The sequence below is a fragment of the Ixodes scapularis genome, unplaced genomic scaffold (genome assembly GCF_016920785.2).
Source record: "Ixodes scapularis isolate PalLabHiFi unplaced genomic scaffold, ASM1692078v2 PGA_scaffold9__187_contigs__length_104089568, whole genome shotgun sequence".
Lineage (NCBI taxonomy): Eukaryota > Metazoa > Arthropoda > Arachnida > Ixodida > Ixodidae > Ixodes > Ixodes scapularis.
In genome coordinates this window covers 79,975,791-80,001,724 of record NW_024609884.1, presented here as the reverse complement: position 1 = coordinate 80,001,724, position 25,934 = coordinate 79,975,791, and the positions used below count along the sequence as shown (strand labels likewise).

The 25,934-nt window shown below is 47.6% G+C and overlaps 1 protein-coding gene across 3 annotated transcripts in view; it reads right to left on the bottom strand.

Annotated features, from left to right (window-relative positions):
* Positions 1-23,279, bottom strand: part of LOC8036277 (vacuolar protein sorting-associated protein 8 homolog) — a 70,776-nt gene extending 47,497 nt beyond the window's left edge. For 2 of the 3 annotated variants that reach the window (XR_005718246.3, XM_029994752.4), the window contains exons 1-17: positions 22,923-23,091; positions 22,237-22,305; positions 21,787-21,908; positions 21,363-21,486; positions 21,218-21,272; positions 20,691-20,815; positions 20,532-20,618; positions 20,326-20,393; positions 19,703-19,753; positions 17,997-18,099; positions 11,413-11,469; positions 11,209-11,331; positions 10,003-10,083; positions 9,826-9,909; positions 9,676-9,762; positions 9,060-9,170; positions 7,234-7,324 (exon numbers count right to left, since the gene is read on the bottom strand). Coding sequence is in view for 2 of the 3 variants with exons in the window: in XM_029994752.4 (XP_029850612.2) it covers positions 7,234-7,324; positions 9,060-9,170; positions 9,676-9,762; positions 9,826-9,909; positions 10,003-10,083; positions 11,209-11,331; positions 11,413-11,469; positions 17,997-18,099; positions 19,703-19,753; positions 20,326-20,393; positions 20,532-20,618; positions 20,691-20,815; positions 21,218-21,272; positions 21,363-21,486; positions 21,787-21,908; positions 22,237-22,305; positions 22,923-23,030 (1,546 nt within the window). In the remaining variant the exon portion in view is untranslated. Of the gene's footprint in view, positions 1-7,233; positions 7,325-9,059; positions 9,171-9,675; positions 9,763-9,825; positions 9,910-10,002; positions 10,084-11,208; positions 11,332-11,412; positions 11,470-17,996; positions 18,100-19,702; positions 19,754-20,325; positions 20,394-20,531; positions 20,619-20,690; positions 20,816-21,217; positions 21,273-21,362; positions 21,487-21,786; positions 21,909-22,236; positions 22,306-22,922 lie in introns of all 3 variants that reach the window. The other variant, XM_040498921.1, reaches the window with a different exon arrangement.
* Between the last annotated feature and the right edge of the window lie 2,655 nt (positions 23,280-25,934).

The window sequence follows — 25,934 nt, the reverse complement described above, 5'->3', positions numbered from 1 at the left end:
GAACAGCAACGCAGATGTTTCGTCACAGTAGCCGGCGGGGGCGCTCATGGTCTAAGCGGACGCTCCTCAGGAATAAAACACAAAGAAAAGAACAGCAAAGCAGATGCTTCGTCATGGTAGCCGGTGGGGGCGCTCATGGTCAAAGCGGACGCTCCTCAGAGATGAAACACAAAGAAAAGAACAGCAACGCAGATGCTTCGTCCCGGTAGCCGGCGGGGTAGCTCACGGTCAAAGCGGACGCCCCTCAGAGATGAAACACAAAGAAAAGAACAGCAACGCAGATGCTTCGTCCCGGTAGCCGGCGGGGTAGCTCACGGTCGAAGCGGACGCTCCTCAGAAATAAAACACAAAGAAAAGAACAGCAACGCAGATGTTTCGTCACGGTAGCCGGCGGGGGCGCTCATGGTCTAAGCGGACGCTCCTCAGGAATAAAACACAAAGAAAAGAACAGCAAAGCAGATGCTTCGTCATGGTAGCCGGCGGGGGCGCTCAAGGTCAAAGCGGACGCTCCTCAGCGATGAAACACAAAGAAAAGAACAGCAACGCAGATGCTTCGTCCCGGTAGCCGGCGGGGTAGCTCACGGTCAAAGCGGACGCTCCTCAGAGATGAAACACAAAGAAAAGAACAGCAACGCAGATGCTTCGTCCCGGTAGCCGGCGGGGTAGCTCACGGTCAAAGCGGACGCTCCTCAGAAATAAAACACAACAGCAACGCAGATGTTTCGTCACGGTAGCCGGCGGGGGCGCTCATGGTCTAAGCGGACGCTCCTCAGGAATAAAACACAAAGAAAAGAACAGCAACGCAGATGCTTCGTCACAATAGCCGGCGGGGGCGCTCACGGTCAAAGCGGACGCTCCTCAGGAATAAAACACAAAGAAAAGAACAGCAAAGCAGATGCTTCGTCATGGTAGCCGGCGGGGGCGCTCATGGTCAAAGCGGACGCTCCTCAGAAATAAAGCATAAAAAAAAAGAGCAACGCAGATGCTTCGTCGCGGTAGCCGGCGGGGGCGCTCATGGTCAAAGCGGACGCTCCTCAGAGATGAAACACAAAGAAAAGAACAGCAACGCAGATGCTTCGTCCCGGTAGCCGGCGGGGTAGCTCACGGTCAAAGCGGACGCTCTTCAGAGATGAAACACAAAGAAAAGAACAGCAACGCAGAGGCTTCGTCCCGGTAGCCGGCGGGGTAGCTCACGGTCAAAGCGGACGCTCCTCAGAAATAAAACACAAAGAAAAGAACAGCAACGCTGATGTTTCGTCACGGTAGCCGGCGGGGGCGCTCATGGTCTAAGCGGGCGCTCATGGTCTAAGCGGACGCTCCTCAGGAATAAAACACAAAGAAAAGAACAGCAACGCAGATGCTTCGTCACAATAGCCGGCGGGGGCGCTCACGGTCAAAGCGGACGCTCCTCAGGAATAAAACACAAAGAAAAGAACAGCAAAGCAGATGCTTCGTCATGGTAGCCGGCGGGGGCGCTCATGGTCAAAGCGGACGCTCCTCAGAAATAAAGCATAAAAAAAAAAGAGCAACGCAGATGCTTCGTCGCGGTAGCCGGCGGGGGCGCTCATGGTCAAAGCGGACGCTCCTCAGAGATGAAACACAAAGAAAAGAACAGCAACACAGATGCTTCGTCACGGTAGCCAGCGGGGGCGCTCATGGTCAAAGCGGAGGATCCTCAGAAATAAAACACAAAGAAAAGAACAGCAACGCAGATGCTTCGTCACGGTAGCCGGCTCAAGGTCAAAGCGGAGGCTCCTCAGAAATAAAACACAAAGAAAAGAACAGCAACGCAGATGCTTCGTAACGGTAGCCGGCGGGGGCCCTCATGGTCAAAGCGGACGCTCCTCAGAAATAAAAAGCAAAGAAAAGAACAGCAACACAGATGCTTCGTCACGGTAGCCGGCGAAAGCGCTCAAGGTCAAAGCGGACGCTCCTCAGAGATCAAACACAAAGAAAAGAACAGCAACGCAGATGCTTCGTCCCGGTAGCCAGCGGGGTAGCTCACGGTCAAAGCGGACGCTCCTCAGAAATAAAACACAAAGAAAAGAACAGCAACGCAGATGTTTCGTCACGGTAGCCGGCGGGGGCGCTCATGGTCTAAGCGGACGCTCCTCAGGAATAAAACACAAAGAAAAGAACAGCAAAGCAGATGCTTCGTCATGGTAGCCGGCGGGGGCGCTCATGGTCAAAGCGGACGCTCCTCAGAGATGAAACACAAAAGAACAGCAACGCAGATGCTTCGTCCCGGTAGCCGGCGGGGTAGCTCACGGTCAAAGCGGACGCTCCTCAGAGATGAAACACAAAGAAAAGAACAGCAACGCAGATGCTTCGTCCCGGTAGCCGGCGAGGTAGCTCACGGTCAAAGCGGACGCTCCTCAGAAATAAAACACAAAGAAAAGAACAGCAACGCAGATGTTTCGTCACGGTAGCCGGCGGGGGCGCTCATGGTCTAAGCGGACGCTCCTCAGGAATAAAACACAAAGAAAAGAACAGCAAAGCAGATGCTTCGTCATGGTAGCCGGCGGGGGCGCTCATGGTCAAAGCGGACGCTCCTCAGAGATGAAACACAAAGAAAAGAACAGCAACGCAGATGCTTCGTCCCGGTAGCCGGCAGGGTAGCTCACGGTCAAAGCGGACGCTCCTCAGAGATGAAACACAAAGAAAAGAACAGCAACGCAGATGCTTCGTCCCGGTAGCCGGCGGGGTAGCTCACGGTCAAAGCGGACGCTCCTCAGAAATAAAACACAAAGAAAAGAACAGCAACGCAGATGTTTCGTCACGGTAGCCGGCGGGGGCGTTCATGGTCTAAGCGGACGCTCCTCAGGAATAAAACACAAAGAAAAGAACAGCAAAGCAGATGCTTCGTCATGGTAGCCGGCGGGGGCGCTCAAGGTCAAAGCGGACGCTCCTCAGAGATGAAACACAAAGAAAAGAACAGCAACGCAGATGCTTCGTCCCGGTAGCCGGCGGGGTAGCTCACGGTCAAAGCGGACGCTCCTCAGAGATGAAACACAAAGAAAAGAACAGCAACGCAGATGCTTCGTCCCGGTAGCCGGCGGGGTAGCTCACGGTCAAAGCGGACGCTCCTCAGAAATAAAACACAAAGAAAAGAACAGCAACGCAGATGTTTCGTCACGGTAGCCGGCGGGGGCGCTCATGGTCTAAGCGGACGCTCCTCAGGAATAAAACACAAAGAAAAGAACAGCAACGCAGATGCTTCGTCACAATAGCCGGCGGGGGCGCTCACGGTCAAAGCGGACGCTCCTCAGGAATAAAACACAAAGAAAAGAACAGCAAAGCAGATGCTTCATCATGGTAGCCGGCGGGGGCGCTCATGGTCAAAGCGGACGCTCCTCAGAAATAAAGCATAAAAAAAAAGAGCAACGCAGATGCTTCGTCGCGGTAGCCGGCGGGGGCGCTCATGGTCAAAGCGGACGCTCCTCAGAGATGAAACACAAAGAAAAGAACAGCAACGCAGATGCTTCGTCCCGGTAGCCGGCGGGGTAGCTCACGGTCAAAGCGGACGCTCCTCAGAGATGAAACACAAAGAAAAGAACAGCAACGCAGATGCTTCGTCCCGGTAGCCGGCGGGGTAGCTCACGGTCAAAGCGGACGCTCCTCAGAAATAAAACACAAAGAAAAGAACAGCAACGCAGATGTTTCGTCACGGTAGCCGGCGGGGGCGCTCATGGTCTAAGCGGACGCTCCTCAGGAATAAAACACAAAGAAAAGAACAGCAACGCAGATGCTTCGTCACAATAGCCGGCGGGGGCGCTCACGGTCAAAGCGGACGCTCCTCAGGAATAAAACACAAAGAAAAGAACAGCAAAGCAGATGCTTCGTCATGGTAGCCGGCGGGGGCGCTCATGGTCAAAGCGGACGCTCCTCAGAAATAAAGCATAAAAAAAAAAGAGCAACGCAGATGCTTCGTTGCGGTAGCCGGCGGGGGCGCTCATGGTCAAAGCGGACGCTCCTCAGAGATGAAACACAAAGAAAAGAACAGCGATGCAAATGCTTCGTCCCGGTAGCCGGCGGGGGAGCTCACAGTCAAAGCGGACGCTCCTCAGAAATGAAACACGAAGAAAAGAACAGCAACGCAGATGCTTCGTCACGGTAGCCGGCGGGGGCGCTCACGGTCAAAGCGGACGCTCCTCAGAGATGAAACACAAAGAAAAGAACAGCAACGCAGATGCTTTGTCACGGTAGCCGGCGGGGGCGCTCATGGTCTAAGCGGACGCTCCTCAGAAATAAAACACAAAGAAAAGAACAGCAACGCAGATGCTTCGTCACTGTAGCCGGCGGCGCTCAAGGTCAAAGTGGACGCTCCTCAGAAATAAAACGCAAAGAACAGCAATGCAGATGCTTCGTCACAGTAGCCGGCAGGGGCACTCATGGTCAAAGCGGACGCTCCTCAGAAATAAAACACAGAGAAAAGAACAGCAGCGCAGATGCTCCGTCACGGTAGCCGGCGGGGGAGCTCATGGTCAAAGCGGATGCTCCTCAGAAATGAAACACAAAGAAAAGAACAGCAACGCAGATGCTTCGCCCCGGTAGCCGGTGGGGGCGCTCAAGGTCAAAGCGAACGCTCCTCAGAAATAAAACACAAAGAAAAGCACAGCAACGCAGATGCTTTGTCACGGAAGGCATTCCAAACCCGGCAAGGTTCGCCGCGCCTGTGCAGTGGGGGAGCGTGATGCTACCACCGGAGCGCCATATGAAGAAGGAAGACGTGGCACACTGCTTGTAGGAATGAGCTGCATGTAGGAATGCTTTTGTATTAAAGACGTAAGCATTCTTAAGTGTCTTCTTTGAGACTTTTTATTTTCATTTAGGGCAAAAAAGGTCGAGCAAATTTGGGAGCTCAGCAGAGTTGAAATCCCACAAACTGCTTCTTGCAAGATTTTACAGATTGAAAAAAAAAAAAAAAGGGATCCTTTGGTATCTTGGGAGTATACATACCGTATTTAGAGTCACTTCTCCTTAAAGGGACACTGACGGGGTATTTATGCTTGCCAAGGCCTTTATTATTTCTACAAGACATATGAGAGCCCTTCTACCCAAAACCCAATTTGCGGGTCGAAATTGCAACTCGAAATTTCGTTTGTCTCCCGAAAACCGCCAATCGAAAACTGGCCGGTTTGAGTCGCGTTCCCTCCCTTCTCCGTGGTCACGCGCCATTCAGACACACATAGCAAATATAATCAAAGTTGCTTCTAAAAAACTGGAATTACGTCAAATGAAAAAAAAAAAAAAAGTTGCACAGAGTACTGGAAGTACATGTACTGCATTATCCTCAACAAAGCATCATATCACTGGAGCCGCAGGCTGGACGGCTGGACAAAGCGCGCTAAGCGATGGCAGCGGACGACGAGCGTGGGACCTCTACTTCAGAACTGTCGTTCGTGGTACCTTTCTACCTATCTATCTTTGAAAGAGAAATCTTTAACTGATCAAAACAATCAGGACTTATTCCAAACAACACACCCGACCACCAAGCGGATTCGCACAAAGACGTCGCCCATTCTCCTGGCTGAAGACATCACTCGTCTTACGAACACTAATTGGTAAGAGCTTGAAAAACGTGCAAACACCAAGCACAAGAAGCTTGATGTTTGCACATTTTTCGTCTCCTTCGCATAACCCCCCCCCCAAAAAAAAAACGAAAATAAAAAAAGAGGGCGCATTTCCACATGGTGAATGATGTTGATTGGGGCGAAGCTCTGGTGGTGCTGATGATACTGATTTTACTGTTCATAAGTAGTGCTGATGGTGCTGATTTTTTTTTTTTATTGCTCATAGGTTCCGGGTTGCATTTCAACTTCATTATTACTGCTTTATGGTCGGTGAAATGCACAGCCAGTGGTTCTTCTAGCGGATCAGCTTGGATCCGCTAGAAGCCGTGGGAACGCATCTCCACCGCTTAAGTCAACGGTCCATGTCAGAAAGAGAATATGTGGTATGGATCGTGGTTATATATGCAGTTGAGCATTTGACCGCAGCGACCTCTCGTCTATAAACGTTGAGCCAATGCATGCAAAGTTTAACGCGATTATATACGCATTTGACTGCAGCGCCCTCTCCTGTCTAGACGTTCAGCGGCTACATGCAACGTTGCAGTGTAGCGTAGTGGTTAAGACGTCTGCCTCGTAAGCAAGCGGTCCTGAGTTTGAACCCCCGTGCGGGCGTACGTTTTTTTTTTTTTTTAAAGTGGGCCGATCCCGGAGGCAGTGCAATAGATGTGAGCACGGACGCCGGACAGATGGACAAGGCTAGACCCTAAGGAGCTTCACCCCTAAAAATGTGGTTGGGTGCAACTACGTGATTTCCTTCCGGAAACTCTCTCCCTCCTCCCCAGTCCAGACGTCGCGGCCATTAACTCCGTACTCATGTTTCAGTTTCAGTTTCGAGCAGTTGCTTTTTTTTACTTTATTAAATATATATGTGACCCTGTAGCCAAATACTGATTGGGTTGTCTTCCGACACCATACTAAATTGCCTGGTATCTTTTCTTTTCTGAAAAAAAAAAAAAATTTTTCAGAAAAGGAGAACATCAACACTGACCCCACACAGACGCAAAGCTTTCAGGGACGAACTCGGTACAAATACGTGCATTTTGGTCTCATTATTAAGGACAACTCATATTATGTTGATTTTTGGGGAGAATGAAGGTGTCCGTATTACCGGGACACGGCTATATTACAAAATAGGTTGACATGTCTTTTTCAACGAATTCTTTAGTATAAGAGGTCTAACTATGTTAGCCGTCAACCTATACACCTTTTTTATGTGGGTGCCACCATCTTCAATTTTGGAACTTCCGGTATGCGTGGAAACATCGCTTTCCTCTCGCCTCGCCAGTAGAACATGTTAACATTTTAATTGCAACCGTCATTCCTTCTTGTTATGTCCTTTCTATTTTTTTTTTTCCTTTTTCTAAGCTGAAATTTTTTGCTTTTATTCGGAACGCATACCGAATATGGGGACAATGTGGCTGGGTACGAGGCTAAACAAAAAAGGTGTATATGCTTGAATAAATATGCTACTCGTTAGAAAAAAAAAGTGGTAACTGCTCTCAAATGCCTACTATGCAGTTGGCACACCGCAAGGGGCAGAAATGAATACAGCAAGCAACTTAACTTCTTATGGCAGAACTTTTAAAGTGGAGGTTAAAAATACATAAAAGTTGTACAATAATAAAACTAAAATGCTAAGTAGAGAGTCCTGACTACTCACCCGACACAGCCTTGGCTTCGTCGTTGTAAAAACTGTATGCCAATGCAAGAGCATCCGGATACAAGTTCTGCTTGCAGAGAAAATCAATCCTCTGAAAAAAAAGTCACACATCCACAGTAACGGGTATCAGTAGCCGACCAATGGCTGGCCAGCATTAATAAGAGCTGGGGTAGTACAAACCTAATAACTGTGCTGTGTGTATATTTAGACAATGGGAAGTTAGTTAGTCCCAATGGGCCTCTGGTCTCTCTGCTCTAGATGAGAAATACTATTGCCAGTGCAGAACAACTGCTAGTTTAAAGTCTTTAAGGGATGCATGCAAAAGAAAGAAAACATTTTTTTAAACACCCTCGATGTGGAAAGGAAGTCATAAAACAAATTTACAATGAGAAAGAAACTTTTTTGGAGTTACATTTACAGCGCGAAACGAATTTGTAGCTGTCGCCCGCGGGCGCACGGAAGTGTGGCCGTTATTTATCACGTGATTGGCTGCTATTTATCACGTGGTTCTTGCGCTCTTTTGGAAGCTTCCTATGGTCTCTAAAAGTTACTTATGCATCATCATTTGAAGTGCAACAAAAAGCAATGATTAGCAAGTCACTTTATGAGCCCAGAGGACGCTCCTGAAAGGGGGCCAGCACCACGCGATAGACCTGTGTGCCGGTCAGAAAATGCCGGTGTGTTCTCTTCCAACGGAGGCGGCGGCGTGGAGAAATGCGTTGAACTAGTGGCGCACCACGCTCAGCATGCAGCGGCGGCAGCGCAGCGTGGTGGCGCACAGGTCTACCACGTGACCAGCAGCGGCTCCCGCAGGCGCCAACTACAAATTCGTTTTGCGCCGTAAATATAGTTCTCAAAATTTTTTCTTCTTTGTAAATTTGTTTTATTACCTTCTTTTTCCATCTAGGCCGTTTAAAAAAAATTTTTTTTCCGTTGCATGTGTCCTTTAACACCTATCACACAGTAGTGACACACGACATCATGCCGGTACGATGCTTATCCAGATCGAAACAGGCAGGGGTAGGGATGAACCCCAGGATCCCAGTGTTCTGCAGTGCGAGCTTTCGCCCCACTACAAGCCTATTACAATACAAAGATCCAAAGAAAATAAAGCAATGCCACATAATCAAAGAATACAAGCGAGTACATAGCAAATGACTTATTTCAAATAAAGAAATGGGCCAGTTGTTGCATTTTACCTAGGAGCAGTCTTTTACATTTACCATATTTACTCGAGTAATAGCCGCACTGTTTATGAAGGAAACCTGAGGGTTCGCTTTTCCGCGGAACACACAGATTGCCAATCACCGCAATCGACAGCACGATTCCAGCTGTTTACAGGACAGAGATAACGTCTTCGCGCGAAGATACGTCTGTGAAGATTGCATTTGTATGGAGTATAGTGTTCTTGATCTGATTATTCGCTATGTTATTTATGCACAATGCAATGACTGGCTGTATATGTGTTCTGTGGGAAAGGAGACGCAAGGGCCTTGTTCATAAATAGTGTGGTTATTACTCGAGTAAATACGGTAATATTCATTTGTCTGAATCAAACTATGTAGGTCATCAGGAATGAATAGAAAATTGTTCCCTCATTAAAATAAAAAGCAGACACATGGATAATGAATTATGTTATGTATACTAGCACATAAAAGGAGGGAATTTAGGTAGACTGAGCACAAGTAACTGATCATTCGAGGATATTCTGTCTAAGCAGCCTGTAAAAATAATTTGCAACACTTATGCTTAAGTACAAGTCAAAAACAAAAATAGGGGAAGTAAAAATTCCCTTCAAAGGCATGTACTCTATGAAACAAACTTACTTCCAGCCAGGTTCTCAGTGTCAACACGTGAATGGACTTGACGCCCAAGAAAAGGACTTGGGAACCAAATCCAGCAACAGAGTGATAGCAGGCTCGCTCACCAGCAGCTGCCTGAAGATAAACATGTTAAAAAAATGTTACGGGGGCTTTGCAGAACATGGTTACAATGTCAAGAGGAGTTTGGCATTTCAGGCCATCGAAGTGACAGACAAACCAACAATCGTCCAGTGATCAAAACATGAAACTATGAAAGCAGAAATACAGCTGCCTGTTCAGAACTGTGGCAGAGACTAACAGGGCCTAGCAATTAAACCATTAGCTACGAAAGTAGATTTGGAACTATGCCATCCATGCCGAATCCCGCTAAAATAAACCTGCACCACATCAAAGTGTATTCAAGGCTTGTGTGTGCTGGTAACATATATACAAACTTTTCTCAGGACAAATTAGATCTTGAAATTTACAAGGTCCTTCCCCCGCATCACTCTTGAAAGCAAAGCCTCGTTTTAATGCATCTGTGAAACTTTTGGTTTTGGGATGAGCAGCTGCTTTGCCACTTGCACTGCTGACCAACTAAGAACTAGAGCCCCAATAGAGCAGAAAAAGAACAACTTGCCATGGCCTTGCTGACATTTCCACCCGTTGCATGTCCCTTGAAGTGGCTTGTGCCATACACCATCTGAACATCTGCCATGTCTAGGGTCTGGACAAGTCAGCAAAATTCAGATGTGACACTGTGTTCCAGTAGACAGGAAAAAAGACCCACCTCTAGCTCCTCCTGCGAGCGCACATCCAAAATGTGCAAGTCCTCTGAAGTGTCCAAGGCAGCCAAAGTGCGAGAGTTCAGCCACTGAAATGTCAGGTGTCCAAAGTGTCAGATGCTGCGGCAAATACCCATACCAAATAACTTAATATATGAGAGCCCAAAAAAATAGGTGCTCACTGTAAAGGTCTGCACAGTGTACTGCAATTCAATCTTCTGAAGCGGGATGAAGAGAATCTTGTCGGGACTGGAAATGTTCACCTGAAACCACACAGGTTTCTTTCCCTCAGCACTGAGAAAGCCAAAATGACTACCACTCAAATTATCCACTTTTTGACCTTGAGCGAAAAATGCCATTAAAAAAAAAGGCAAAAAAAAGACGGAGGACTAGCACTAAAGGTAAACAGCAGCCACACACGAATGACGAGTTGTTCCACTACCATCATTACATTATTCCAAGCCCTGTTCTTATAAGATTTTTAAAAAAGTCGCAAACGACCACACAGTGTGCTGCGATTGACAGGGGTAGCTGCTGCTGCATTGTGGAAAGGCAGGTTGAAGGAGATCTGCCTTCAGTCAGTCTTCTGTACAATGTCTGCAATGGGTTCTTTGCTTTAAGTAGAATTGATGTAGGGGACGTGTGTGAGGAGATTTGTGTTTTGGTGGAACCATTGTGCGAGATGTTGCATGTGTTGGAAAAGGACACAGAAAGGTGTTTTTTAATGCTCTTTTAGAACAGGAGCACACGTGACCACACCTGCAACGGCAGAAGCGAAAGCATGTATGCAAGCTGTTCTGTAGAGGCGCGGAAAGTTGATGATGATTGGGGTTTTATGGTGCACGAGCAACTTAAGCCATATTGAGAGGTGCTGAGAGTACACGAGACGGAACCTAGGCGGCGGCAGTGGGGAGGCGAGGGAGCGTGTCTGCACAGCGTGATGACGTGGGTATTTCACAACGGCGGCTGTCGGAGAGATGGGGGGGTGGAAGGGAGTGTGTTGCCGGAGTAAGAACAGCAGTGGCCTACAGGGGAAAAGAGAAGGGGCAGCGAGAGAGAGCCTTGCTGTGTGTGAGGAATGATGGGGAGAGGAAGAGCAGTGAGTCTGCTGTAGAGTGGGGTTTTGCATTCATACATGAGCATTTTTTGCCAGAAAGGGGCACTGACAGCTACCGCTGTCAAACTTGTAGACAAATGTAAACATAATTCCCATGTTTTTTGGGTGCACCACCGTATTTGAGAAAAGTAGGCACTTAGATTCGAGTGCACACTCATCTAGCCCTTTTAATAACAATGCTGTCGGGCAAATCTTTCCGGTTGGTAATCATTACCAGAGAATTAAACCGTGCACTGAGAGCAAGGTTGTAACCATGGCAACTTATACATACCTGGAAGAAGAAGAGCAAATTTTGGCGACCAAAAGCAAGGACGGGGTCAATGATGCGCGTCGCAGCTGAAACCTGGATAACCACGAACTGCCAGCTCAGCAGCGGCAAAGTGTCAGGATCAGCCTGCAAAAAAAAACACTTACAAATCACGTCGTCCCAAGGGGTGTTCTTAAAGCCCATAAAATGTCATGAGCACTCACTCACCTTCAGTGGATGAGTGAAGCGTACACGAAGGATTGGCCGCACGGTGACTACAATCACCTGCAATGAGAGAAAATGTGATTCTTGTAACATTGTTTTACAGGAAATATGGTAGTAGTATTAACTTGCAAAAGAACACAGCTGCGAAGTCAGGAATGGCCATAACTAATAGGATATTTTGCCCAGGAAGCCCACTGCTGCTACCGTTTTTACAACTGCACTAACAAGAATAAGAACTGCTTTGTATGTGTGCACAATGCTCAAAACACCTGCTACTCCTGCCATAGCACAGCTGGGCACACAGTAAAGTCAAATAAATAAGACAAACAATGTATACTTAAGAAAGATTACTGGAGCTACATATAAACAAACCACATTTGCTCTGTCTGATCATTTACAGTAATTATTTAGAATGAATAAACGAATACAAAAATAAAAGAAAAAGAGCAAAAACTTTTTATAGTAAAGTCAGTTATTTCAGAAGAAACCTTCATACACTCGTGGAACTTGATCTCCCCTGGGAAAGAGCATTGCGATCCAACGAAGTTTCCCCAGTAGGGGAGGAGTGCCATCGTCAGTGACGATCACGACGTCGCCAATCTTGATCGTTGGGGTTGGAGTTCGAGGCTTTCATGAGCCGACCACAACTAGAATAGGTACTCGCGTTTCCATCTATGCCAAAAGTGGCCTAGGATTGTTTGCCGTAGGTTGGCTTGTGTTTGAAAGCTTGACTCTCTGGAAGGCTGGTTGAACTCCCCTAGTTTATGAGGAGTGGCTGTGAGGCGCCTGCCTATGAGAAAATATGAGGGACAAAGCGGTTGTCGCTCTGAGGGATCGGAACCCAAAGTGGTCAGAGGTCGGCTGTTTACCACTGCCTCCACTTCACATAGCAAGGTTTGTAGCACCTTGAATATCAGGCTGCTGCGACCTAGTGCTCGTCTGAAGACGTCCTTCTGTGTCCGGATCACTCATTCCCACCATCCCCCCCACCAGGGTGCTCTTTCCACAATAAACTTCCAATGTATCCAAAGCCCACTACAGTAGTCTTGAACTTCGGACGTAGACAAGATGGAAAGCATTCATGTGGAGCATTTGAATGTCTGTGCAATATCGGAGTAGATATCTGATGGAAGTCCATGACGGGCTACGAAATGACGGAATGCTAGTAGAAATTGAGTTGCGGTCATGTCAGACACAAGGTCTATGTGGATGGTGCGAGTAACAGCGCATGAGAAAAGGGCGATGCATGCCCTGGAGTAGAAACTGGAGCGGTACGTACATATAGAGGCCCAACAAAATCTATGCCTACTATTGCAAATGGGGTTGCTTGGTGAACTCGATCGTGAGGGGGTGGGGCGTACGGGGCGGTTTCGGGAGCAAGGCGTCTTCACCGGCCGGGTGGGTACTTGTTCATGACGAGTTTGACCGTTTGGCGACCCTTGATTATCCAGAAGCGTTCTCGAAGCTCCGTGAGTGTTACTTGGACACCTCCATGCATGAGTTGACGGTGTGTGTTCGACATTAGCAGGTCAGTAAACTCATGCTTGCAGGGCAAGAAATAGGATGCTTCACATCTGGCAAGTCATCTAGCTCTTGCAGTCGTCCTCCCACCTGCAACAGCTTGTCCTCACCGAGGAACTGATGGAGAGTGCCGATGTTCGATTTAGTAGATGTTGATTCTTTCTGACAGGGGTCATCAAAGGCCTCAAGAAAGGATTCCCTTTGTGTGATGGAGATCCAATAGGTCTCGGCCTTTCTGAGCTCGGCAGACAACGATGGTTCGGTTATGGACGGCCTGGACTGGGATGAATTGGTGAAAAAGCGCAGAATCCAAGTTGTGATCCTTAAAACCCGAGTTAGGGATCCGTAATGGTGAAGCTGAAGAACCTTGGGTAGGTTTGTTGTTGTAACGGGAGTTGCCATGGACATCTGTGCTTCTTCATTTAAAGGTAGATTGGGGGGGACTGACATACTTCTTGGGGCCAGGCGTGTTTTGGTTGTAATAGCCAAGAAGGTCCGGTCCACTATCGTGCTTCGTTCTTGAGCACAGAAGTGAAGATGCCACGTGCCACGAGGTTGACTGGGTTATAACTGCTTGAGCAATGTGCCCACCCAGTAGGGTCTGTCATCAACCCGGTTTCTGACAAATAGCTGCCACCTTGACGAATCCCCCTTGATCCAGTGAAGCGCAATTTTGGAGCCTGTCCAGAGATTTGTTTGGGGCTTGTTGAAGCTCGGAGTCTTCAATACATTGTCGATGAGGTGTGCTCCTAGAAGGCAGGCAAGCAACCGTAGCCGTGGCAATGTAATTGTTTTGATGGGGGCCACTCGACTCTTGCTAATCAACAAACGCGTTGAAATTGTACCGTCTGTGTTGATGAAACGGACGTAGATGGCAGTGCCATAAGCTTGTGGGATTGCATCGACAAAGACGTGAAGCTCAATTGTGCTAGACGATAAGGAATTAACATACCGGGGCAAAATGGTTCAAATATAGATATTTCCGTGAACAATTTGTTCCATTCAGTCTACGCTTCTTGTGGGAGAACTTTGTCCCAGGGGTGCTTGCTTATTTAACGCAATTGGAACAGGGTTTTTGCCCGAATTGTGAGAGGAGCCAGGTAGCCTAGAGCAGTGGTTCTCAAACGGGGGTCTGCGGACCCTTTGGGGTTCGCGAAGGCATTTTAGAGATCCACAAAGCCGTGTCTCACCAGTAAAGCTCGGCAATAAAGTTGCCTTTTTTCAGATCGAGACGAAATGTTTCAGTTTTCTGGCGAGTTTTCTAGTGTGAATGAAAATAAGAGAAGTCTACTTCACACTAGTCCTTAGCTATATCCATTTATTAAATCATTATTATATTTAACCTTCACCTTTCCCCTCTCTTCACCACGAACGGGGTCCTCCATTACCTCCGCCGACCCACAAGGGGTCCGCGAAACATGGATGGTTGAGAATCACTGGCCTAGAGGTTCAAAAAGTTAAGAACAAACTTGCCAAATGGAGCGTTTTGTTGGTTGACGCAATGTGAGAAACGTAGGGATGTTTTGTGAGCTCAAAATGATCTCATCGTTTGCGAGGTCCCAAATAATCCAAGAACCTTCATCATGCAAGTCGTGCCGGCTTCATTGTCGTAAGTGGAGCAGTCTTCAAGAAACTGCCGTTTAAGCGTGCTTGAACTCGACGCCCATTTCCTTAGTTCCATTTTAGCATCTGCAAGGATCGCTGTACTCTCGTGGTAGAGGCGCAACGCGCCATGTTCAGTGGATGCTCAAACAATTAAGTCATCGACATAGAAGGCATCCTTGATCTGGGCAACAGTTCTGGGGTACCTGCTCTTCAAGGCTTTGAAAAGATAACGAAGAGTGGCGGCAAGCAGAGACGGACTTGAAGCGACTCCAAACGGTACTCTTGTTATCTGCCGTTCAACAAACTATGGAGCATCTGTGCCGTTGGGAAGTTTGTCGATCCACAGGAAGTGCGATCATCTTGACGAACCTGAATCTATAAGCCATCCGAATGTCGGCTATGCATACGACCTTGGAGCCTCGAAAGCTGAAGAGAAGTTGGAGAAGATTAGCATCCCACGTGGGACCCTTTTCAAAGACGTTGTTCAACGATGGTTTGTTGGGAGCTTGAGAAGCCTCGAATACTATGCGGATTTTTGTGGTAATGGCATCTTGGCGTATTACAGCATGGTGGGGTTGGTAGTATGTGTTCTCTGCTCGTTGGGTTGATGGCTGCACCCACTCTGCGTGGTGGTCATCGAAATAGGCTCGGATAGTTCTGTCGTATTGCTCCAGCAATTCTGGCTCTCCCTGAAACCGCTCAAGTTGTAAGAACAGTCAGATTTCTGCGATGCTGCAGTTATTGCAATCTGGTCCTAGGCCTTCGGTACTTATCATGAGAGGCACTTCTACCACTGATCATGGTTTTTTATGCTTCTTTAAAATCGTTGGAGCGCTGGGGATCAACTGTTTGAGTGTTGGTTGAATCGGTGATACCCATGGCATTTGTAAAGAATCAAAATCTTTGTTCCCATCATTGGAGAATTCACATGATAGAGAAAGGGTGGTGACTGTGCTCCATGGGTTGCCAGAATGATAGGTATACATTCCTTGTGTCATCCAGCCGAAGACGGTTTCAACTGCCATTAGTGTCTCGTTGAGGCGGTTAATTCTGCCTGTGGCAATCTTCAATAGATGTCAGATCCGATGTGGACACCTATTTCATTTGGGCATGGCACACCTTCCGGCGCTTCATCGGCGCTCAGCAGGTTTTCAGAGTGAAGTGGAGCTTGCAGCTCTTTGTCGATTGGATGACTGGTGACAGTGCAGATTTCTGGCACCTCCGATGCTTGCAAATTGATTTGTGTGCTAATGGTTCGACAACATAGTTTGATGGTAACTCGTCGACAGTGATAGCGTGAAGGTCGTCGAGTGTTATAAAATGTGAATACGATGAGCTCTTGGTTTCCAAGAGCTGTGCAGTTCAATATTTTTTAGATGCCACGACACACGAAAGATTTTTGACTGCCGCTGTCCAGCAATATTCGAACAAGGACTCTTTGATACAGCGAAGAAGCCCACACTTGGCCCATTTGAAGCAGAATTGATGGTCCCTGCTTCGCCAGGTTCTCTGGGGCACTAATAACTGCCCCAGAGTTTGTAATAGAGTCTTCTTCAGATTGGCCAGTGCCTTGCACAGCTCGAGAGGGTCGGAAAATGTTGCATGGAATGGTTAGGTGGTGCCCTCCGCAAGTGGTACAAGTAAGGCTCCTTGCTGTGCGGCAGGCACGGGCGATCTGGTTGTGTTTGGCGCACTTGAAGCAGCAGGGTGCCCATGTGAGGCTTGATCATTCTTCCTGGGTTGATAGTGCAGCCTGGCAGCTCTGAACTTCGTGAACACGAAAAGACTCGGCGGTGAACTGATTCGTTGGTCAGTGCCAGTGCAGATGGATTGTTCGATACGAACTGCGTTTGCAAGTTTCACTGATGTGGTGTGCCTTTGGATGCCCGAGCGGCCTGTTCCATGCATCCTTCCTCTCATCTCTCAATCTGGATTTGAAGAAACGTCATGATAACCTTGACTTGATTGTCTGGGTGCCATTTGAGCGCATTGAGGCTGGCTGTTGACGCGCTATCCTCTCGTTTTTGGCAGCACATGAGTGCTAGATCTTCGGGATGAGCTCTCATCAGTACACAATGAAAAACCACCGCATAGTTGTTGGGCAAAACATCCAAGCCTTCTAGAGATGTTGTGCGGAAGCGAATGGCGTCGAACAGCTGACGAAGTTAGGTGATGTTTCTTGAGCTGCTTATTTTCAGGAGATTCAGTAGCTGGTTAATATGTTCGTCAATCAAGATGTCGCATCTTCTAAATCTGTCATGAAGTGTACGAACTGCCAGGTCATAATTCTACTTAGAGAGACAAATGCCTTCAACAGCGCGCTTTGCGTTGTGAGTGAGGTATGTCATGAGGTACTTAAATTTCTCGATGGGAGGGGCACAGGCATTTCTGTGGATCGTGACATCAAAATGGTCCCAAAATTCCTGCCAATCACTGATGTTTCTGGCAAAGGTAGGCACCTGGAATTTCGGAAGGGTGACCGTGCAATGACTGCCACGAGTTAGTGCTGGAGGGACAGTTCCGGTGGGAAAAAGGTTGCTCAGGATTTCCGTTCTGGGAGGGAGGCCGCCGGGCTACAGTGTGTTGGTTGGGATGTTTGCAACATGCATGGCATTGTTCGTGGAATGGTTCAGTTTGTCCAGGGCGAACCGAAGGCGCGTGATGCCATGGCTGATCCCCGTATGGTAGTCCTCTCCTCCCTCGATCTCGTTTTCCAAGTCGTCGTCCTCTGTCGAAAACAAAATATCCCGGTCCAGGTCAGCTAGGCTTGTCTGCTTCTGGATGAGGGGGTCGAGCGGGAGCCGCAACTCAAGCTCTGTTGTGTCTGGGTTCTGGATAAGATCGTCCAGCTCGGATATCTTCCTGGTGATGGCAGAGCGGACAACGCCGCGGGTCCTGCGTAGGCGGTCCATGTCCTCTCGAGGGGTTTCGGCACCAAAATAATGTGGAAGAAGGGACCCAAGACGTGTCCTGGTTTGGATGGCCATTTATGAAACACTAACATTACAGGTCCCCAACATGGCCCCCAATGGTCCGCGCACTCTTCCTTGTCCTTTACTTCTCAACAGCCTCTATCACCAGTATTACAAGTGCACTTCACTATGTCAGCATTTGCCATAGCAAGGTACCACTGTATAATCAAAGCAACCTTTAAAAAAAAACAAAAAAAAAAACCAGGCGAATAAAGACATAACTTGATCAATTTTATTAAGTATAGCTGTTGGATCCAATGAGCGGTTATCGAGAGAGTACTAAAAATGGCTTTGCAGAAATATATGGTTCTCTGCAACTGATTTATGCTTCAATGCCTCAGTTGTTACTGAATAAATCGGAAAAATATAATGCACGCTTCCTTCCTAAATTTGTCACGTCGTCTGAAAAACGAGAATAAGCATGCTTTCTACTTTTCTTCTTGAAATCTCTGTCGTAGCTGCAGTCTGAGGTTTATAAAAGCAGCATACCTTGGTGACAGTGCCCAGAGCCAGGAGGGAGACATCATGGGCTGGATGGTGGCGAATTTCCTGGCCCACTCGCAGCGGTTCGACAGCACAAACCTCGCCCCGACTGCGAACAAGCAACGGAGAGACCAAAACTCTGTGCAATCTTAAATGGACACATCAGAAATCATTGAAAAAGCCTTCCTTAAGAAAAAAAAAAAGAACAATCCCTTGACAATGAATAATAATCTAGTTCCGACGGCTTGCAGAACTTGCAATACGCCTCGCAAGTGGGCTCATTTTCGTCTTCTGCGCATGAGAAAGGAAGTAGCGGTGACGTCAGAACGCCGAGCCCTGATTGGCTGATCGCAACCCCCTATCTCAGCGTCGTCTGCTCCTTTGTAACGTCGTCTGCTCGCAACATCGTCTGCGTCTGTCTTACCTTTCCTGCGACTTTCGGAAGTGCAGGTCTTTACGAGCGAGCTCGACTTCGCCTTTCAGAGAGGGCAGACGAAATAACTCGAGCGGTACGTTGTTTTTGTCGAACAACTAGCAGACGCGCATCAAGGAGGGAAGTCAAAGGAGTCACTGGCGAGGTGTCCTGAGGCGCCGTGGTTTGTTTGCTAAGAACCGAGAGTGAGCGCGTTAGTGTCCGCAAGTTCCCTCCCAAATACATTTTTCCTCCTTTCGTATGCGACGAGACCCCTCATTCTTTAACGGTGTCGGCGGGTTGGCGCAGTTAACGTCGTCTGCTTTACGTCTGCTAGTCAAAGCGATGGCTGCTTTACCTTTCCTGCATCTGTCGGAGATTCACCGCTTTTTCACCGGCGAGAGTCACCGTTGGCTAAGGAGATAACAAGAGGAAGAAATTGACCTCTTCATCTAAAACTGAGGTCAGCGATCAAAGTATATTACGGGAAGGGTTCACAACGGTCGCGCGGGCATATTCCATTCAGCACGCCAGCCGGTCGTGGGCAGACGGTCGCCGAGTCGCGGAGTGCCCGCTAGGCCTAACTGCCGAAGCTCGCTTGGTCGCGTTCGGTGGAATCGTGGCCGTTGGAGCTTTTCCCGGGTGTTTGTGGATCCAGCGTTCTTGTTCGTCGTGGTCTGTTTCAAGTACTTTTTACTTTTTTCTTGCTGCTTGAGGTCGGGACGCGTGAGAAGCGCACGTAGAAAAATAAACGTCCGTGGGTCGTCGCGACCGCGACGCTGTCGGCCATGCTGATTTGATCGTAAGAAGTGCATAAGACAGCTTCGGAGCTGTCGTAGGATTTCGTCGTAACCTGCGCAAAACTTACGAAAATTTCGTTTCATGAATACGAATTTGTTCTTAAGTTTTGTCTTACGCACATTTTTGGCGTAAGATTGTTTCATGAATCTGGCCTCTGCACTTCCGAAAGTCGTAGGAAAAATAAGACAGACGCAGACGACGTTGCAAAGGAGCAGACGACGCTCAGATAGGGGGTCGCGATCAGCCAATCAGGGCTCGGCGTTCTGACGTCACCGCTACCCCCTGCGCAAGAAGCAGACGAACTTGCCCTCCGCATAGGAGATGAGCTACAGTGGGAGCACAGCATCTCTGGGGTGATGCAAGGGCGTCACAATGACTAAGTGCATGAGGTAGAGGAGCATCATCCAGATCACCAGCATCATTGATGGCTCCAAGATTCCTCTGATCGAAGTTTGAAAGGACAAGAGGGGGACGGCATTGCGGTCTGCCTCCTACGTACCTTCCAGAAAAGATGCAAACGGATTCGCAAGTGCGGTTGTTGAGGACCTTCCTGAAAGGTGGGAAGGACGAGAGGAACCAGAAGAGTTAGCCCACGCTGGCCCAATATGAACAAATAGATACTATGTCTTATATGTAACCTCCTCGTACAGCCATCACTATGCTTTGACACACACTAACCACACATTCATGAAACTGTAGGACTAGACCTGGAAAGAAAACAAGAATCCTAGCTTTGCCAAGGAGGCAGGCTTGCCTCACCTTAAATATAAACAAGACAAGAAGTGTCCTCCAAAAATAAAAATAAAATTAGCAAGAAAGACACTTTGGAAAAACCAGCTAGTGTAGCCATTGCTGTTCTACTAGGTACAATGTCAGTCAATGAGGACAATGTGCTCCAATATCATTCAGATATGAGGTGAACCAGTTCACACTTTGCAAATTGGCAGAACACTTGCAAACTTGATTGGCCACAACAACTTCAGTGTTAGAATAGCTTTTTTTCTGTTTACTGCAGAGTCTTTGTAAAAAGGTTATTCCATGTAGTATTTTGTATATTTCAGAGAATGATGACAATTATAAATGAAATAAAAATTCATGAAATCCACAAGCAAGTTAACAGACCTGAAGTTGAGCTCAAACACTGAGCCGCCACTGTCGCTGCAGATTGCCAAAGTGGGGTCATCTGTAAACTGAGAGGGGGGAACAAAACACAGAGAAGGAAATGTTAGCTCAGTTGGCACCACAAACCTGTCTTCCATGTGCATTTCTTCACCTAACAAATTAGGCAATTCTAAAAGGAGTTTATTGAAATAAGAAGCAAGGCTTACCTTGGCATGCAAAATGGCCGTCTGGGGAGGATGAATGTCTGTGATGGTGCGAAGCAGCTTCCCACTGGTAAGATCCCACATGGTCAGCTATGGTCAGAAACATTGTTAAAGACTGAACTCAGTCACTAAACTTAACATGAAAAGCTGAATCTTATTTACCTGACCCTTGGCATAGCCACAGAGGAGCCTCGTGCAATCGCTGTTGAAGCCAAGAGCAGACACCGACCCGTACTGCTCTCCGAGTTGCCTGCTTCCCAGACACCATTTCAAGGCTTGATCAGGATCTAAGTTCAAACCCACGCTGTGTTATGAAATCGCAATGCTGAAGATTGAAATGTAAGCTGATGTATACTCAAACTGCAGAGCCTGGGTTAAGTTCCCTTTTGAAGAGCTTCGACACCATCACTTGGAGCACGAATTCTCAAACTTCTCAACCTTTAGAACTTGCAAACTTTCCTAACGTTACTAAACACGTTAAGAAAAAAAAGCGTGAGTGTTTGACTAATTAATGTATGGCTTCACCATGCTTCAGCTAAGTTTATAAGGTGCTTAAACCAGAAAAGCACTTCACTTAGAGGCAACCCAGCTTCAAAGCAGTGCCAATTCTGCTGAACTATAGAATAAATGTGAGAGGCTCTTCAACAACTGACAGACGGTGAACTGCAAAAAAAACCTTGTAGGCTCACCAAATACGAGCACCAAGCCATGGAAGGTCCCGACGGCAATCACAGATGACACTGCCTAAAAGAGCAAGTCCGTAAGAATGCTGGCCCCAAAGGAAGCTTAACGAACCGTCACAATGCGGGACACAAGGGAGCAGGAGTTACCAACCAGGGCAGTCGGTTTCCCCGAGTCGACACGCTGAGCCGCTGACTGCAGCTGGGAGGAGACTCCTCGCAAAACAACATGTCGCATAATGCTGTCGTGCCGAGCGTAATGTGAACTCTTCCGTGCCCTTCGAGAAATGCAAGAAAAAAACACGAAACAAAAACAAAACAGGTAAGATGATTAATTTAAGGCATGGAAATGCCGACAAGAGTAGTGACATACGATAAACAAAATAAATCGGGCAAAACATGCGTCAGAGAGTTTATATCACCAGATGCATTCTACAATGCATACGTAACAAGCCCGGTGTACTGAACTTACTGCAGAATAACCCGGAATGACCTGCGCAACAACAAAAAAGACCGCCAACGGCACTGGCACATTTGTGAGAGTTGCATACACAACGCAATTGAGAAGAAGTTCTCACTTTTTGTCACCCAGTATGTTCTTGGAGTCGACGCTACTGACTGACATCGAGTCGCCGGTTTCTTGGAAGAAAGCGCCGACTTGGGTCGATACTTCTTCATCGCTAAGGGAGCCTCCTTCGGCCTGAAAGATGGAAGTTTGACATTGAGACTGTCAAAACACTCCAGGTACTCGGCGTGCTCAGGAAGCTTATCTAGCTATTAGATCGGTGTTGTTTATTTGCATGTAGATGAAAAATGTACCTAGGTCGTGAAATAAGCAATGACATCACAACGGTAAGAAAAATTGCAGCATTCTGGAGAAGGCGTGTTCAATCGACGTCACTCCAGTGTTTCAGCATCGATTTTGCATACAGCCAGTAACAAGCATGAAATAATTGTTGTAGGCCGTTGACGAGGAGCGTCGGAGAAAACCTGGTGGCACCCAGCCAATTGTCCGAAAGAGTACTTGCCTCATTTAAAATGCTTTCCAACGTCGGGGGGTTCTGCACGGCAGGAAGTTCATATTCCTTATCGTCCAACTGTGAGCAAAACAAATGAACAAGGTCAGTTCTATGGAGATCTCAGCACGCTGCTCACATTAATCCTCAGTAATGGGTACATTCATATTTTGATCTTACAGATTTGTCTATCGCTCTTTAAGGTAAGATTCCAAGGTGCCTAGGTTGTATATTTACATATACATTTTAAAATGTCACTTCCGTGAATGTTAAAACGTGCAGTACATGTAAATGTCCAACCTAGTCCTCCAGCATGTTTCATAGGACAGGCCAGCGACATCAAAGCCAATATAAATCTACAGCCAAAATCTAAGCAGTCTGTACCGCCGGCCCACTCTAGTCCCCACAGCGCTAAACAGTAAATCCCAGTGCGAAATCGGCAGTCTCTTGCATTGCAATGATCACAGACGGAAGCTTCGAACCCAGAACTGCTCAATGTTATGCCCCAGATATATGCATTCTTGGCGGTAACCTTTCGGGTCCCCAAGAATAATGTGAGAAACAGCTATCAGCACTCATTTCGCACAACGTACAATGATTTCCGGATGAATTTATGGTACAGTTGGAACACCAAGTCGCTCGTAGCGGTTCCCGGTTCACGCCCCATCGGATAGCACAGAGAGCCGGTGCTTTCTTACTTCTTCAATGTTGAAACCTAATGCGTCCTCTTCAGAAGCGTTTGACGGGTTGCGAGAACCTTTCCCCGATAGATCGTTCTGATCTAAAAACTTGGCTGTTTCGTCCATTTCGCCAAAAGCCGACGGAGCCGCAGCGCTCCAGCGTCCAAGTAGCCGAGCCTGGCCTAAAGTCACCGCAGTTGGTCGTGGTCGCCACTACACCACACCACTGGCCGCATCTGGATTTGGCTCTGGACTGTACTGGATGCTGACGGCTAGAATAGTCGTTGAATGTTCCGCTACGGAGCAGAGTAGCGCGATCCTTTGATCCGCGTGTTTCACCGTCAACATGGCCGACAGAGCAGCTTGGCGCGAGTCACGTGGTACTCAGGGTTCCAGGTCGGCAGGGGGGTAAAGGTGGGTGAGGAGGAGTGGCAAATCCCGTGCGCCGACATCCTGGGTCCCGAGTGAACGAACGCAAAAGAGAGCGACAGAACACGAGAGAAAGAAAGCAGCGTTGCCATGGTAACGCGAAGAGTGAAAACTCTTAGCAATATAAACAGTGATAATTTAACGTTGTAAACTAAATTAGGAGCTATTCTAACGCTTATAAAAAGCAATAAACTCATTACGCTGCATTAACCTCCCTTCTGTCGAAATCTCGGAAATCTGGTGGTTGCGTAGTTTCGTATTCCTCAACCGCGCCCAGCCGCGCCCCACTGGCGAAGCCGGGTATAGACGCTTTCAGGCAGCTGTGCATGGGCGCCGCCATAACTGACCTTCAGTTTTTCTTCCCTCTTATTCCGTTCGCTCCACTTCATCATTACCACAGCAGGACAGGTTATTGCCATGTTAAGTGTTACTGTGTCCTTCTCCCCAGCATAGGCCCTTGTGGAGACTCGTCAACGCCCGCTTCAGTGGCTCGGCATCTCGGTAAGACAAGGGAAGGTCGGCTATGGCGGCTCGATTTGGCGCGCGCTGAAAGCGTCTATATGGTTTAGTTTAGCGTTAACGCGAGGCCGTACATCTGCGCGCTTTTCAAAAAGAAAGCTTCGAAAGGAACGTGAATATCTTTCCACCGGTAAGTTCGTGAATTGTTGAAGTTCACGAAACTGCTCTGATGATGTAACCGTGTTTGGGACCCAGAAGGTCTGCCTGCATGATCCGCCGCTTGCGGCAGCCAGAATGTATATGAAAATGGCGGACCTTTTCCTCTAGAGTTAGTATGTATGATCTCTATGCAGGTCGGCGACCATTTGTGACCGGAGTTGGAACCCGGGGGTTCCAACTCCGGTCACAAATGGATGGGGAACGTGAGAAAATCGCTGTTTCTTGATTATTTTGTTGATGTACGGAACAACAATAGTTTTTGACATAATAAAGGAACAGTTTACAATAATTCGCGCTAAGTTTGTGCCATCGGCACAAACTTTGATGAAGTGTTTTACTGCTTTACCAACTTCACGAACAGACTAGTTTCGAAAAGCGTAAACTCGGCGTCTATTTTTTAATCAGCCGTGTTACGTCGATCTTCTCCTGGCAGAGCCATCTGCTCCGAACGAGCTATATACAGCTCTAGCTAGAATCAACGTCGATGTTTGTTCACTGAGGGACGTTAGCTACAATGACTGCGTATTCTTTAGTTGATCGTATGTAAACTGAATAGAAATGTTAGAGTAGTGGGACCAGAATTAAGATCTCCGATAACTGATTTTTGAGCGCGCGCCCAATCGGGCCCCTCAGGGTGAAAAATATGGCCATCCGTTCAAAATACAAACGCGCGATTATGATTTACGGATATCATTGATCATATTGAACCTATTTCTGACCATAATAGGTGTATTTCAAGTTTCGATTCAGTATCCCTTTAAAGTTAGACGCCAAAAACAACGAGGACACAAGAAGAGATGCAGTCTGCAACGCCTTGTCGAGTCTGCATCTCTTCCAAGTCTCTTCTTCTGTCCTCATTGTTTTTTGGCGTCAAACCTTAAAGGGGCCCTGCAATCATATTAAAGCGTCCACCTTTTTTGCGGTTTCCACGTCTCTTGGGGTTCAGGCAATCCAGCGGACACGGAGAGAGTAACTAAATATCAGTGCGTCATATTTTAACCGGACGACGCGGAAACCTCCTCCACCGACGAGGGCGACCCGCGGTACCGAAAGCGCGCAAAATGTGACGTCTTTGGTCCTAGGCTTACTACTGGTCAGAGCCGCTAAAAGCTTCTTTTTAGTCGAAATACAAAATATAAGTGGCGCGAACCGTTTAATTTTTTTTATAAAAGTTGTTTTTGTTCAGTATTTTAGATCAAAAAAGAAACGAATGCAGTTCATAAAGTACGGAAACAAGAAATGACCCGTGGGCATACCCGCCACCAAGCGGTGGAAAAGGCGGCGCATACTAGAAAGGAGTAGTGGGATCAGGCGCCGACACGGAAAGGTCACGGATGTACGCGGCGGCGCTGCGGTCATTTGGGCAGGAGGATCCGAGCGGCTCCGAGCGTTCCGAAGGCCTTCGGCGAGAAGCTTTGTGTTGCGATTTGGCCGTTTCGCGGTATGGCAGTGCAAAGTAGCTCCCATTCTAAACTGATCTTTACCCCGTGTTTGCTGTCGTTTGTGGCCAATGAAGTGTCATGCCGAATTAGTATTTAATCGCGCAGCAAATGCAATGAGAGCCGCTCTGGCTGCCCGCTGCATGCAGCCTATCCAGAACATGCTTCAATGGCGCCCTCTCGCGCTGTCGACTTGGAGTGCGGCAGCCGTGAGCGCTCGGTAAGCTCACTACCCCTCTTTTAGTTCACGGCCACTCTCAAGCAACCAAGGACGTCATGAGGGAGGTTATTTTTTGCTTGTTTTTGTAATTTTAATTTGCCTATAACTTTTAAAACAAAGGGAATTTCAAGAAAAGAAAAGTTTCACTAAGTTACTACGTTCAGTGCGCTCAGGTTCGGTGCAAATTAAAAATTAGTAAAAAAGTCATTGCAGGGCCCCTTTAAAGGGGTACTCCGCCGATTTTTGAGCTACCTCAACTAACTA